Source organism: Leucoraja erinacea, chromosome 1, assembly GCF_028641065.1.
Source record: "Leucoraja erinacea ecotype New England chromosome 1, Leri_hhj_1, whole genome shotgun sequence".
NCBI lineage: Eukaryota > Metazoa > Chordata > Chondrichthyes > Rajiformes > Rajidae > Leucoraja > Leucoraja erinaceus.
Genome location: NC_073377.1, coordinates 36,774,010 through 36,789,110, shown reverse-complemented (window position 1 = coordinate 36,789,110; position 15,101 = coordinate 36,774,010). Strand labels below are relative to the sequence as shown.

The window sequence follows — 15,101 nt, the reverse complement described above, 5'->3', positions numbered from 1 at the left end:
GTAACCTGTTATACAATGTTCTTCAGTGAGCCATGACATGGCTCTTCAGCGGCCTTTCAAATGGATGTGCAGCATTGAAAAGCTTGTAGATTTGACCGCCAATTAAGTTTGGTTGTTAACACCTGGTGTTAACATGTCAAATTTGGTACACTCCATAGCCTTTTTCCTTTTGAATTTTTCATTAAAATAATTTTCATTGACTTGACAAGAAGAATAAATGTATGTAATTAGCTTTGTAAATAAAGCATTACCTGTAGAACTTGGGTTCCAAAAGTCCATAGACCTCCTGGTCAGCAGCAGATATTCCAGCAAACATATAGTAGAAAATATGGAAGTTTTTCTCGCCTTCATCCTGATGCACAACACGGGACTTCTCCAGTAGATATTCGTTAATTTTTGCACCTTTTACTGGATAAAAGTATCAATTCACACAAGTTACATTGATTTACAAATTCAGTGGATAGAATCATTCAGATGGCTATCATAACTTTGTATTTGAGAACATATAGTTGCTACCCCTTAACCATCCACATATACCTTATTACTTATATACTGACTCTTGGAGGATACCTCAACTGAAATGCAATAAAAAATTATAATAGCTACACAAGTAAGTTGGAAGGACACAAGGGAAACTGATATAATTTCCGTATTGTTATTCCAATATGCGATAAATTTATATGGGAGTTTTATATGTACAATTACTACATTGAGAAATTAAAAAAAATATTTACTAAGAGGTATATACTTACTAGACATTGTTAAATGAATTGTAACAAAATACAGCTTCATGTTAGATTGTGCTCAGGTTTCCTTGTAAAAAGGTGTTCCTTTTTTCGGAAGCCCAACACTCAGAAATCTATGGTACACAAAATTGCTGGAGAAACTCAGCGGGTGCAGCAGCATCTATGGAGCGAAGGAAATAGGCGACGTTTCGGGCCGAAACCCTTCTTCAGACTGATGGGGGGTGGGGGGGAGAAGGAAGGAAAAAGGGAGGAGGAGGAGCCCGAGGGCGGGGGGGATGGGAGGAGACAGCTCGCGGGTTAAGGAAGGCGAGGAGACAGCAAGGGCTAGCAAAATTAGGAGAATTCAACGTTCATACTCAGAAATCTATCATTGTGCCAGATAAGGCAATCGATGGACCAATTTGCCGAAGTGCTTCCTTCAGTCTAAACTTCGGCCATTAACTTAATAGAGAATTATCTCAGATCCTCAAAGCACACAAGAGCAGATTTGCAGAAGTGAAAACAGGAAAGATCAAGATCTCACTTGCCATCTTAACCAATTTCCCCCATTCTTGCCCACTCCGTTAACTTGGCCACTTACTTGAAAGCTTTGTTACAATCTTCATTTGACTCACAATCCCACCCAGATTAAATTTGGAAATAAAACATTTGGTTCCTCAGCCAAATCATCACTATGGATTGTGGAAAGTTGGGCACAAGCTCAGAATCCTGTGGTACCCCCGTAAGTACAGCCTTTCAACCTTGAGAGATCCGTTTATCCTCACTTGCTTTCTGCCCCATAACCAATTTCTACAATGTTTTCACTCAATACCAATCCCAATTAAGCTTACTGGCAAAATAGTCAATGAAAGAAATATTTCTCTTATGTATGGAGCAGTTGTGCTCCGAGATGCACTGTTGGAGAGGAAGTTCAGGCAGATTTAATCGAGGTGCACAATGAGGAACTGAATAAATACTTGAAATAGAAGGTTTTGCTGAGATAACAGGATAGAGCAAGAGATGAGACAACCACATTGCTCTTGCACATTCAAGGCACGGACTTCTTCCACAATGTAAGTGGATAATGTCAAGCCTGCGAGGCCAAATATGCACATAACCAACTGTTTCACATTTGATGAGATAGCCATTGGAGCAAATCTGAAACAATTGTTGGTGCCTAATTCAATACAAAGGTACAGGTGCACAACCTTTTATCCGAAGATCCAAATAACGAAAACCTCCGAATAGCGGACATTTTTTCAGTCCTTGAAGAAAGGTCCTTGAAAACGTTTACCGAGGGCGGCCCGCAGAGGTAACAGCGGAACCGCCGTTCGGTCCTCGAAGAAAGGGGAACTAAATCCCCATTCATAAAAGGGAAGGTGAGGGTATATTGCGCGGGAGGGTTAATAATTGACAATCTGCTGCTGCCTGCCCGCTGAGTTAAAAAGTTCCCACGGTAGACATGATACACAGTGTATCGTGAGTCTTGCGTGGGAACTTTTTAACTCAGCGGGCAGGCAGCAGCAAATTGTCGCTCCCTTCAGTTTCACCCCTCTGCTACACCCCTCTGCTTCCCGGCCATGTGTGTGACCCCTTCCCTCCCCTCTCCAGCTCCCCGCGCATTGCACCGGCGCGGGGGCTTTGCGCTGTCTTCACGTCGGAGCTAGTGCCAGTCACCGGAGACGTCAGGACCAACGGGACACCGACCCCCAGGCCCACTGCAAGCACGGAGATCCCAGTGACCCACAGCCAGCAGCAGCCCAGCCCCGTTCCAACTCCAGAGGAACACGCTCTCCGCTGTCCCCATAGGGACAGAAGCTGATGGCTCGGGCTGTGACGTCTCCGGCCACCCCCCTGTACAGGAGCTGAGACTGGGAACTGTGGGGTTGTTTGCAGTTGCAGAGGGAGGGGGCAAGGGCGGTACAGTTCCCAGTCTCAGCTCCATTCCAGGGGGGTGACCAGAGACGTCAGGACCAATGGGACACCGACTGCAAGCACGGAGATCCCAGAGACTCACAGCCACCAGCAACTCTAGCCCAGCCCCGCTCCAACTCCAGAGGAACCCGGGTTGCGGATGAGGGGCCGCAGCTCGGGCTGTGGGCGAAGTGCCACTTGTCGCTGTAGCGGCGCATCGGGGAGCGGGTTCCTGTTGGTCCTGACGTCTCCGGCCGTCCCCCTGGACAGGAGCTGAGAGACGACAGGACCACCAGAAGCCGCTCCCCGATGCGCCGCTACAGCGACAAGTGGCAGTTCGCCCACAGTCCGAGCTGCACCCCCTCATCGGGACACCGACCCCCAGGCCCACTGCAAGCACGGAGATCCCAGAGACTCACAGCCAGCAACAACTCTAGCCCAGCCCCGCTCCAACTCCAGAGGAACCCGGGTTGCGGATGAGGGGGCGCAGCTCGGGCTGTGGGCGAACTGCCACTTGTCGCCGTAGCGGCCCATCGGGGAGCGGATTCCTCTGGAGTTGGAGGGACAGGGAGACACAGCGGCTTTTGAGAATGGTGGGCAATCACTTCCAAAGTTCTGCCCACACAGTCAGTACACCTCTCCTACACTTGTCTCCCGCACTAAGATCATCTCGCAGAGAATGATCCCAGCCTAACCCTCCCTATTCTCTCCTATTCTGCAAGAAAAAACTACATTGAAGACTCAAACTCGCGATCGAGTAACTGCCGGGATCGAGGCGCAAACTCGCGACCTTGCGGTTATGAGCCGAGCACTCTACCACTGAGCCAGCCGTTAAAATCTACGCTAAAAATCTTCCATTCCGAAAGCCGAAAAATTCTGAATTACGAAAAGTGTCTGGTCCCAAGGCTTTCGGATAAAAGGTTGTGCACCTGTATTAACAAAAAATAGCAGAGGAGAGGTTGCAATAAGAGTTTTTTTAAATGTTCTAAAAGAGGATTCCAGATTGGAGAGAATTATTTTGCATTAGCAATCACAAAGCTGATGTAGATCATCGTTCAGAAGGATGGCCAGACTTAAATATGATGTAGGATGTTGGGAGATGGTTTGAATAAGATGTGGGGAGAATTTAGCTTGGAAGTCAGTGAAGAAATCTGGCGTAAAAGCAAGCTGTGAATATTGGGGAAGTGGTCGTGTGGTTGTACAGGTGTGGGTTTGGTTGAATAGCATGTCACACAGTTATTCAATCAGAGCATGTGACCTGCCTAGGGTTGAAAATAACAGCAATTGTCCTGAAGAATACTTTAGCTCTTTCTCCATAGTAGAGAGGCAATGCTGGAAGAGAGCAGTATAGAAACTAGGAACTACAGATGCTAATATACAAACAGCTGTTAGGACACCTCAACAGGAGGAGTTTGGGAATTCACTGGTGATGTGCCATGTACTTGAAGATATTCAAACAATTATAAAAGGGAAATGGTCCCTGCTGTAAGTAAACCTCCTCTCAGAATTTTCATTTAAATTTGAAAATATACTTTATTATTCACAAGATCGTCAACATCCAAATATAAACTTAAAAGTAAATAACTCTCATAGGGCTTTAAACACAGCTTTTAACTAACTTGTATTAATGGCAGGACTCCAAATTATGTTCCTCCCATAGAGCCTTTGTATTTACTTTTTAGACAGCTCACAATAATTATGGTTTAGAACAGGATGCTGACTATGCTGGATACACTCCAAACCCTGTGACATTCGCCCATCATGTAGGGCCTCCAGCAAGACAATAGACAGTACATACTCCCTCTCCAGACAAACCTGGGCATGGACATATCCTTAACAGTCACCTCTCCCAAAACAAAAGCTACCATTCACCAGATTATCTGCAGCAATGTATAAATATAAGACCCAGGCAACACAATCTGGTACGAGTCAGTATGTGTACAAATTGATTCCCAAACAGTGTGCAAGATTAATCCTGTCAAATGTCCTCTCCAGAATGTATGTTCTCCTCAATGGACTTGCCTTGGACTGAGTATAAACTGGTCAGGATGCATTAGGTCAACCAGCATAGAATGCATGTGGCTGGATATGGCCCAGGCAAAGATCTTATAATTTGTACCGAGGAGGGAGAAAGACACAAAATGCTGGAGTGGGTCAGGCAGCTTCTCCGGAGAAAAGGAATAGATGGCGTTTCAGGTCGAGACCCTTCTTCAGACTGAGGACAGAGATTAGGTGCCAATTTCTTAACAAGCAGAGACCTGCCTTCTTAGGCTGTAAGATGATAACTTCCCTGTATCCCCTTGACATACTTCCCCAGTCACCAGGCTTTCCTCCAGTACATCCCAGAAAGCCCTGAGGAACTCCATTAGTTAGCATATCCTGGGTACCACCCTCTTAAAAGATGAAGATCATCATTCAGCTTCATCACCATCACTGAAGCATCCAATCAATTAATGTCTTTGAGGTTCATAAAAAATGCTGGAGTAACTCAGCGGGACAGGCAGCATCTCTGGAGAGAAGGAATGTGTGACGTTTCGGGTTGAGACCCTTTTTCAGACTGATGTCTGGGGAGTGGGCCCGAGGGACAGTGAAAAGCTTTTGTTGCATGTCAACCAGTCAGCAGAAAGACAATACATGACAACACACGATCCATTTACAATATATGATTACGTGATAAGGGAATACATTTAGTGCAAGGTAAAACCAGCAAATTCTGATCAAAGATAGTCCGAGGGTCACCAAAAAGGTACATAGTAGTTCCGCATTGCTCACTGGTTGTGGTAGGATAATTCAGTTGCCTGATAACAGCTGGGAAGAAACTGTCCATGAATCTGGTGGTGTGTGTTTTCACACCTATACCTTTTGCCTGACGGGTGAAGGGAGAAGAGGGAGTGGTCAGGGTGCAACTCGTCCTTGATTATGCTGCTGGCAGCGCGAGGTATAAATGGAGTCAATCGAAGGGAGGTTGGTTTGTGTGCTGGTCTGGGCTTCGTCCACAATTCGCCAACATTTCTCGTGGTCTTGGATGGAGGTGATCCCCACCATTGCCACAAAGGAAGGATGCCTATGAATACTGGACCAAAATAGTGATCCAGATTTACAAGTTAGGATCCCACCATCATTAAGAGGATTTTAAATTCAAATAATTAAATAGGCAAAATTGTTGGAATGAAATGATAGTTATCAATTGTGAAACGATCAGAATTCTGATCATCCAGTTCTATAACTGGAAATTATGTCATTAAGTTGGAAAAGGTGCAGAAATTCACCAGAACGCTTCCAGGGAGAGGTTGGATGGGCTGGAATGTTTTTCTTTGGAGCTTTGGAGGCTGAGGCATGACCTTGTTGAGGTGTACAATATCATGAGGGCATGGATAAAGTGAAACCTCACAATTGTTTTCACAAGGTAGAGGATTAGAAAGTATAGACTTGTGAGAGGGGAGAGATTTAAGAGAGAGCGCAAGAGCAACCTTTGCACTCAGAGGGTAGTCCATAACTGTAATGAGCTGCCAGAGGTGGATATAATTATAACTTTTAAAAGATGTTTAGACAGGTACATGGAAAGGAAGGGTTAACTAGGTGTGTGGGCTAAAGGCAGGCAAATGAGACTAGTCCAACAGATTCACTTGGTCAGCATGGTAAAGGTGAACAAAATAATATTTTTCCATGCTGTACAGCTCTATGACTCTAATGTTCACAGTAATCCCTCTGATTCACTAATGTCCCACAGGAAAAATTGTGGCTTCCTTAAATTATTTAGCCTACATGCAACTCCATACCTGCTCATGTGATTGACTCATAACTGCTCTCTGAAATGATCCAGCAAGCTCTCAATATGGGTTGGGCCTCAAACGTGACTTCCATGTAACAATCACACTTTATAAACAATAATACCAATAAAATTCTGTCGTTTAAGTATGTAAGTTAGTCAAGTTGAGCAAACAGCAGTTTCAGAAAAAGAGGGAAAAGTTGGAGAATGCCTAAAGTAAAAGCACAATACATCTGGATCCTAAAGTGAACTGGCCTCAAACATGTCAACTCTGGTTTCAATGGCAATTAGTGGGAGGAAGGGCAAATAAATGTTTTCAGGAAGTGGGTTTGCCAGTTATGAATTACAACGCGACCCCGCTTTCAATTTAAGTTATCCTATTTTTAAACAATGAAAACTGAAACCAGAAAATAGGGCGGGAAATATGAATCCAGTGGTGACTTCCTGCACAGAACTGCTTGAGAGGCAAGAATGGTTCATCCAATCCCAGCAATTTTAAACCAAGCTCAGTCTGCACCTTCTCCACCCAATTAATTTGAGCAACCTTTCATGACATATAATGAAAGAATGGATCAACTGGGCATATATTCACTGGAATTTAGAAGGATGAGATGGGATCTTACAGAAACATATAACATTCTTAAGGGATTGGACATACTAGATGCAAGAAAAATTCCCCGATGCTGGGGGAGTCCAGAACCAGGGGTCACAGTTTAAGAATAAGCGGTAGACAATTTAGGTCTGAGATGAGGAAAAACTTTTTCACAAAGAGAGTTGTGAATCTGTGGAATTCTCTGCCACAGAAGGCAGTGGAGGTCAATTCACTGGATGTTTTCAAGAGAAAGTTTGATATAGCTCTTAGGGTTAACGGAATCAAGGGATAAGGGTAGAAAGCAGGAACGGGGTACTCATTTTGGATGATCAGCCACGATCATATTGAATGGCGGTGCTGACTCGAAGGGCCGAATGGCCTACTCCTGCACCTATTTTCTATGTTTCTATCCTCAATTGTGACCATGATCTCCCTCCCCAAAAAATAACCACCATCCTGTCCAGCAGATTGCCTGGGGTATGAAAGCCCACTTCAAGGAGCCGAACAATTAAATATTGCAGGGTATTTTAGAAAATTAAACTTAAATGTGTAAAGCTGAGAGGAGAGAAAGAGAGGAAAAGAGGCAAAAAGTGAGATGGAAGAAAAAGTAAATATAACACCATTTTCAATGAGGGAGAGTATCTAAATAAAATGCAGTTCATTCTGGAAAATCTAGGTTTGCATTCATGAGGCAACAAGAGAATAGATTAAAAGAGGTAAACATTTAGAGGTTGTGGAGAATTTGTTCCATTAAGTTGCAGCACTGAAGAGTTTTAAAGCAGGAATTGGAGAAAGGCCACAAGGCTTAGCCAGCGAACATTCGGCCTACTTAAAACAGCCTTCATTTAGATAAATAATTGTTTGTAGTTTCCAACTTTTTGCAACTTAGTGAATGCACAAACAGAATGTCAATACAATACAATACAATACGGTTTTATTCGTCACATTGCACATGAAGTGCAAGTGAAATGAAATGTCGTAGATCTCAGCACTTAACATCTATGATTTTAAGGAAGTGGAAATAAAAATTCACCACCTCGGTCCATGAAAGGGGGTTTACATGCAGAAGATACATTTTGTTTACCTGCAGTACTGTGAAATCTCAGCTGAATATATTTCCCAAATCTGCTACTGTTGTCATTCATCACAGTCTGAGCATTCCCAAATGCTTCCAGAAGTGGATTCACCTGCAAAAGAGTGCCATTTTTAAGTTTCCCCTTTAAATCAAAACCTCTTGTGTTAAATGCAAGAACAGGATAGCCATGTTAATGAAGCCGAGAGATTGATTTGACCTATAGGGCCACAGCAACTGGCTTTGTCCAACCAAGGTGAGGTACCTGGTGCCTGTATAGGTGAAAAGATTGCAGGGGAGTTAAACAAGTTGATTATGGCTCGACAGTACAGGTGGGTGAATTGAGAAGCAAGAGAGGCGCATGGTCGAAGACAATATTGCCAGAAGGTTAGACACTGTATATTGAAGCCATGACTGCAGTCCAAAGTTTCTGGCCAATTAAAGGCATTTCCCCACCACTTAAGAAGAACCTGAAGGGAAGGGAGAAATACAGGGGCGGTGGAGGGTAACACTATTACCTATTACTTGGAAGAGTGAAAATGTGAGTAAACTCACAAAGTCATCATAGACAGAAAAATCTGGAGTAACCCAACAGGACAGGCAGCATCTCTGGAGAGAAGGAATGGGTGACGTTTCGGGTCTAGATCCTTCTTCAGACTAGTCAGGGGAAAGAGAAACAAGAGGTACAGATGGAGATGTAGAGAGATAAAGAACAATGAATGAAAGATATGCAAAAAAGTAACGATGATAAATTAAATAGGCCAATGTTAGCTGTATGTTGGGTGAAAACGAGAAGCTGGTGTGACATTCGGCTGTAAGCTGTCCAAGCAAAATATGAGATGCTGATTCATATACAAGATGATAGTTTGCTTCATCTTAACAACACTCAACGGTCAGTTTTTAGATCATCTGGCCTAATCTCTTATATTATAAATATAAATATTGAATTATAAATTGAGTCGACTAAGTGTTGACTGAAAATATCTTGAAATATTTTAAAGTTTTAATTGCTACATACAATTTTGCAGATTGTCCATATGCACTGGGCCTATCAAACAAGTGCAGTCTACTCAATTCATAATTCAGTCATTGAATTTAAAAGAAAACAATTCCTCCTTTTACTACTCAAAAGCACCTGTGCTTATCTAAATAACACTAATCCAAAACACTGATATTTTTCCAATCTAAACATAGCTGAATTAACAGTGGTGGAAACAAATATTGAAATCCCATTTTACTTATTATTAAAAAGTGAGCAATATTAATTGACAACCTTCTAATCTTGAAATTAACCAATTAATGTATTTTCAGCTTTCACCATGGCACACTTAGTCAATCTAATGATTCTTAGTCAATCTAATGGACTCATGCATTATAAATTCAGAAAAATTGGAAGCCTGGCCAGAATCATTTCTCAAGAATCACCTCCAATGATACAGCCCAGTTTCACTGAAAGGAAACATAGAAAATAGGTGCAGGAGGCCATTTGGCCCTTCGAGCCTGCACCGCCATTCATTGTGATCATCCACAATCAGTAACCCATGCCTGCCTTTTCCCCATATCACTCTATTCCGCTAGCCCCTATAGCTCTATCTAACTCTCTTTTAAATTCATCCAGTGAATAGACCTCTATTGCCTTTTGTGGCAGAGAATACCACAAATTCACAACTCTCTGGGTGAAAAAGTTTCTTCTCATTTCAGTTTTAAATGGCCTCCCCTTTATTCTTAGACTGTGGCCCCTGATTCTGGACTCCTCAACATTGGGACCATTTTCCCTGCATCTAGCTTGTCCAGTCCTTATATAATTTTATACGTTTCTATAAGATCCCCTCTCAATTCTTCTAAATTCCAGTGAATACAAGCAGTCTTTCCAATCTTTCCTTCTATGACAGTCTCGCCATCCCGGGGATTAACCTCGTTAACCTACGCTGTACTGCCTCAAAAGCAAGGATGTCCTTCCTCAAATTAGGAGACCAAAACTGCACACAATACTCCAGATGTGGTCTCACAGGGCCCTGCACATCTTCAAAATTGTTGTGCTCATTTGATTAAAACACAGCACGAATCAAAGCCTAATGGAAAAGAGGATTATCACGAGAAGTACACACACATAATATAGAATATATTCATGTGCTCAATTATTCAGGCAATTCTACTGTAAGCAATTAGCCACATGACTAATCATAAATTAGCTAAACACACTTTGGAGTTTCATCTCCAATGGAAATTGATGTGGAAAACTCAAGTTTAAAAACATTTGTTTTTGTTTATATGCGTAAGTTACAAATTTAGCAAGTATATAAATGTAGTCCAACTTTCCCACCTACTACAATAATATTTAAAAGACATTTGGACAGGTACATGGAAAGGTTTAGAAGGATATGGGCCAAACATGCACAGGTGGAACTAGTGTAAATGGGGCACCTTGGTCAGCAAGGACAGGTTAGGCCAAAGGGCATGTTTCCGTGCTGTATGACTCTATAACTATGACTATTACATTCTTAGAGAATTGAAAAGATATCTAATTCAATGCACTTTAATGAGATTTACTTTCTAAAATTAAAATGTCAATCAATGGGCAAACGAGGATTGAATCAACAAACTGTTATGGAACAAAGGGAGTTTTGTCCAGCTCTTCGAGCCCATGTTATTTCCCAACAGAGCAGTCTCATTCCCCTATTTTTCCTTCATGTGCCTATAAATAACTTTTTCTGCAAATGTCTCCCCAATTCCCTTTCAAAAGCCCTCAAGATTGTTCCACTTCCCTTACAGTTAGCGAGCTTCAGATTCAGAACTGCCTGCGAAAATGGAACATATCTTGGAATATTTTAATGTTTTAGTTGTTATACAAATGAAACGAAAGAGGGTGGCACAGTGGCAGAGTTGCTGAGACCAGGGTTGCTGTCTGTACAGAGTTTGTAGTTCTCTGTGACCATGTGGGTTTTCTCCGGATGCTCCGGTTTCCTTCCACCCCCAAAAATTGCAGGTTTGTTTGTTAATTGGCATGATATAAATGTAAATTAGAAACATATAAACATAGAAAATAGGTGCAGGAGTAGGCCATTCGGCCCTTCGAGCCTGCACCGCCATTCAATATGATCATGGCTGATCATCCAACTCAGTATCCTGTACCTGCCTTGTCTCCATACCCCCTGATCCCTTTAGCCACAAGGGCCACATCTAACTCCCTCTTAAATATAGCCAATGAACTGGCCTCAACTACCCTCTGTGGCAGAGAATTCCACAGGTTCGCCACTCTCTGCGTGAAAAATGTTTTTCTCATCTCGGTCCTAAAAGACTTCGCTCTTATCCTTAAACTGTGACCCCTTGTTCTGGACTTCCCCAACATCGGGAACAATCTTCCTGCATCTAGCCTGTCCAACCCCTTAAGAATTTTGTAAGTTTCTATAAATCCCCCCTCAATCTTTTAAATTCTAGCGAGTACAAGCCGAGTCTATCCAGTCTTTCTTCATATGAAAGTCCTGCTTTCCCAGGAATCAGTCTGGTGAACCTTCTCTGTACTCCCACTATGGCAAGAATATCTTTCCTCAGATTAGGAGACCAAAACTGTACACAGTACTCCAGGTATGGTCTCACCAAGGCCCTGTACAACTGCAGTAGAATCTCCCTGCTCCTTTACTCAAATCCTTTTGCTATGAATGCTAACATACCATTCGCTTTCTTCACTGCCTGCTGCACCTGCATGCACACTTTCAATGACTGGTGTACCATGACACCCAGGTCTCGTTGCATCTCCCCTTTTCCTAATCGGCCACCATTCAGATAATAGTCTACTTTCCTGTTCTTGCCACCAAAGTGGATAACCTCACATTTATCCACATTATACTGCATCTGCCGTGCATTTGCCCACTCACCCAACCTATCCAAGTCACCTTGCAGCCTCCTAGCATCCTCCTCACAGCTAACACTGCCCCCCAGCTTCGTGTCAATCGCAAACTTGGAGATGTTGCATTCAATTCCCTCGTCCAAATCATTAATATATATTGTAAATAGCTGGGGTCACAGCACTGAGCCTTGTGGTACCCCACTAGTCACTGCCTGCCATTCTGAAAAGGACCCGTTTACTCCTACTCTTTGCTTCCTGTCTGCCAGCCAGTTCTCTATCCACATCAATACTGAACCCCCAATACCGTGTGCTTTAAGTTTGTATACTAATTTCTTATGTGGGACCTTGTCGAAAGCCTTCTGAAAGTCCAGATATAACACATCCACTGGTTCTCCCTTATTCACTCCTCTAGTTACCCTAATTGTCCCAAATGTGTGTAGGATAGTGTTAATGTGCGGGCATTGCTGGTTGGCGCGGACTCAGTGGGCCGAAGGGCCCCATTTCCACCCTGTATCACTAAACTAAACTAAAATTGTTTCTCCGAACCATTCTCCACATATCTTTTGCCCACAACATGTTCCCAGTCCTTGAAATATTTGCTATTGCTGTGTTACAAAGGTTTGAGCATTGGTCAGAATTATAACCCGAACTATATCAGAGGGCTACTCACATTTTATTTCAACTTTAATTATTAGATACTTCTTGTCATGTACAAGGACACATTTGCTATACAGTTCTTGCTGCACCTAAATCACTCACATTTCTAATATGGTTTTCCACTCTAGGGTTTGGTGTTCGACAGCATGCATCATGAATCTGCTAAAGGTGGTCCGATCTAGATTTCGACTTGCACCCACAACATGAGATCAATCCCGATGTGGTTCCTTGTTATCTAATCTCTAGTCCTTGGCTTTGGGGTTCAGCTTTAGGTGTTTACACGGAAGGCAAACGCAGGCCATACTGACCATCCCTACAAGCCATTTTGGCTGATGGGCACAATGCTAATGTAAACATGGAAATTAAGGTGAACAGCTACCCTAGACAAACTAGTCTTAACCCTGTTAGACAAAAAATGCTGGAGAAACTCAGCGGGTGAGGCAGCATCTATGGAGAGAAGGAATTGGCGAAGTTTCGGGTTGAGACTCTTCTTCAGACTGATGTCGGGGGGGGGGGCAGGAACAAGAAAGGAAGTAGGCAGAGACGATGTAGAGCGGTTGACAACTGGAACAGCGGATGCAGTAAATGAGGTTGGAAGAGGTGCAGGTGAACCTCTGCTTCACCTGGAAAGACTAATTTGGTCCTTGGATGGAGTCGAGGCAGGAGATAAAGGGACAAGTGTTGCATTTCCTGCGGGTTGCAAGGGAAAGTACCAGGAGAGGGGGTGGTTTGGGTGGGAAGGGACAAATTGACCAGGGAGTTTCGGAAGGAATGGTCTCTGCGGAAAGCAGAAAGGGGCGGAGATGGGAAGATGTGGCCAGTAGTGGGATCCCGTTGGAGGTGGCGAAAATGTTGGAGGATTAATGTTGTATGCAACGGCTGGTAGGGTGGAAGGTGAGGACAAGGGGGACTCTGTCCTTGTTATGGATAGGGGGAGGGGGAGTGGAACTGCGGGATACAGAGGAGACCCTGGTGAGAGCCTCATCTATAATGGAAGAGGGGAACCCCCGTTCCCAAAATAATGAGGACATCTCCTATACCCTAGTATGGAACACCTCATCCTGGGCGCAGATGCGGCATAGACGGAGGAATTGGTAGTAGGGGAGAGAGTCTTTACAGGAATCGGGGTGGGAAGAAGTGTAGTCAAGATCGGAGTCAGTGGCTTTGTAGTAGATGTCGGACAGTTGCCTGCGATGGAGACAGTGAGATCTAGAATTGGTAGGGAGATGTCAGAAATGGTCCAGATGAATCTGAGTGCAGGATGGAAATTAGTGGTGAAGTGGATGAAGTCAGTGAGTTCTGCGTGGGTGCAGGAGGTAGCACCAATGCAGTCGTCAATATAGTGAAGGTAGAGTTCGGGGATAGGGCCAGTGTACACCTGGAACAGTGATTGTTCGACGTACCCTACAATGACGCAGGTATAGCTAGGGCCCATGCCAGTGCCCATAGTCATGACTTGGATTTGGAGGAAATGGGAGGAGTCAAAGGAGAAGTTGTGGAGGGCAAGGACCAGCTGTGCTAGGCGGAGGAGAGTATTGGTAGACGGAAATTGGCTGGTTCTACCGTTGAGGAAGAAATGAAGAACTTTAAGATCCTCCAGGTGGGGGATGGAGGTGTAGAGTGACTGGTCATCCATAGTGATGATGAGGGAGTGGGGGCTGGAAAAAAAGTTACGGAAATTGTCTGGTTCTGCAGTCGAGGAAGAAACAGAGAGCTTTAAGACCCTCCTGAGGGTCCCTCCTAGTCCTAACCCTATATCTCTTAATAAATCTTTGCTCAATCTTCTTTGCTACAAAATGAACAACTTTAGTCTCTCCAGTATCATATTATAGCCACAAACCTCTTCCTCAAAATTATTCCAATTTATTTTTCAACACCTTGTGCAGGTCCTTTACATCCTGTTTAAGGTGCAGTTACAAAAAAGGTAGGCGGCACGGTATTGGATCAATTGTTATAAGAGCTTAACATTTCCTCCCTGCTTGTGTTGTACAAGTTTTACTAGCCATTTTCTACGTTCTGCCACTCTCAAATATACTGTTTTATTAGAAATTATGAAGTTATAATAAAATTACTTAATTTTCCTTTTACTCTATTGTTTACTAGCCTTTAAAAGTGGCTACAAACAACTGTGAATACACAAATAAACCCTATGCCATTTCTAGTGAAATAAATGACGTTTGCCGTGCTCTGAAAGTGAAAAAGTGCATTTGAGTCGGTTTATTTTTGCCATTTATTTTGGTTTTAGAAAGTGATGCATCAACACAAACGCTATTGGATAAACCATTCTGTGACTAAATGAAAATCTAAACTGTTTTGAATAGCAAACATAAAAATAAAATGACCTAATTTTTCATTACATAACTCCCACACAATTAAGGCTATGCTTGTACTAACGAGTCAATTACTAAACAGTGTGATTTTGTAATTGTTACATTATCTGCAATTAAAAAAAGTTTTTTAAAGTTAATTATCTGTGTTTACAGAAAAATAATCTAAAAACATTTGGTACAGAAGTCAGTAATTCA

The 15,101-nt window shown here is 43.0% G+C and overlaps 1 protein-coding gene across 2 annotated transcripts in view; it reads right to left on the bottom strand.

The window, feature by feature from the left end:
* The window catches only part of LOC129695751 (myosin-IIIb), a 164,306-nt gene that overhangs the window by 103,959 nt on the left and 45,246 nt on the right, over nt 1-15,101 (bottom strand). For both annotated transcript variants that reach the window (XM_055633018.1, XM_055633007.1), the window contains exons 5-6: nt 8,085-8,187; nt 252-408 (exon numbers count right to left, since the gene is read on the bottom strand). In XM_055633018.1, coding sequence (XP_055488993.1) covers nt 252-408; nt 8,085-8,187 — 260 coding nt within the window. The remainder of the gene's footprint in view (nt 1-251; nt 409-8,084; nt 8,188-15,101) is intronic.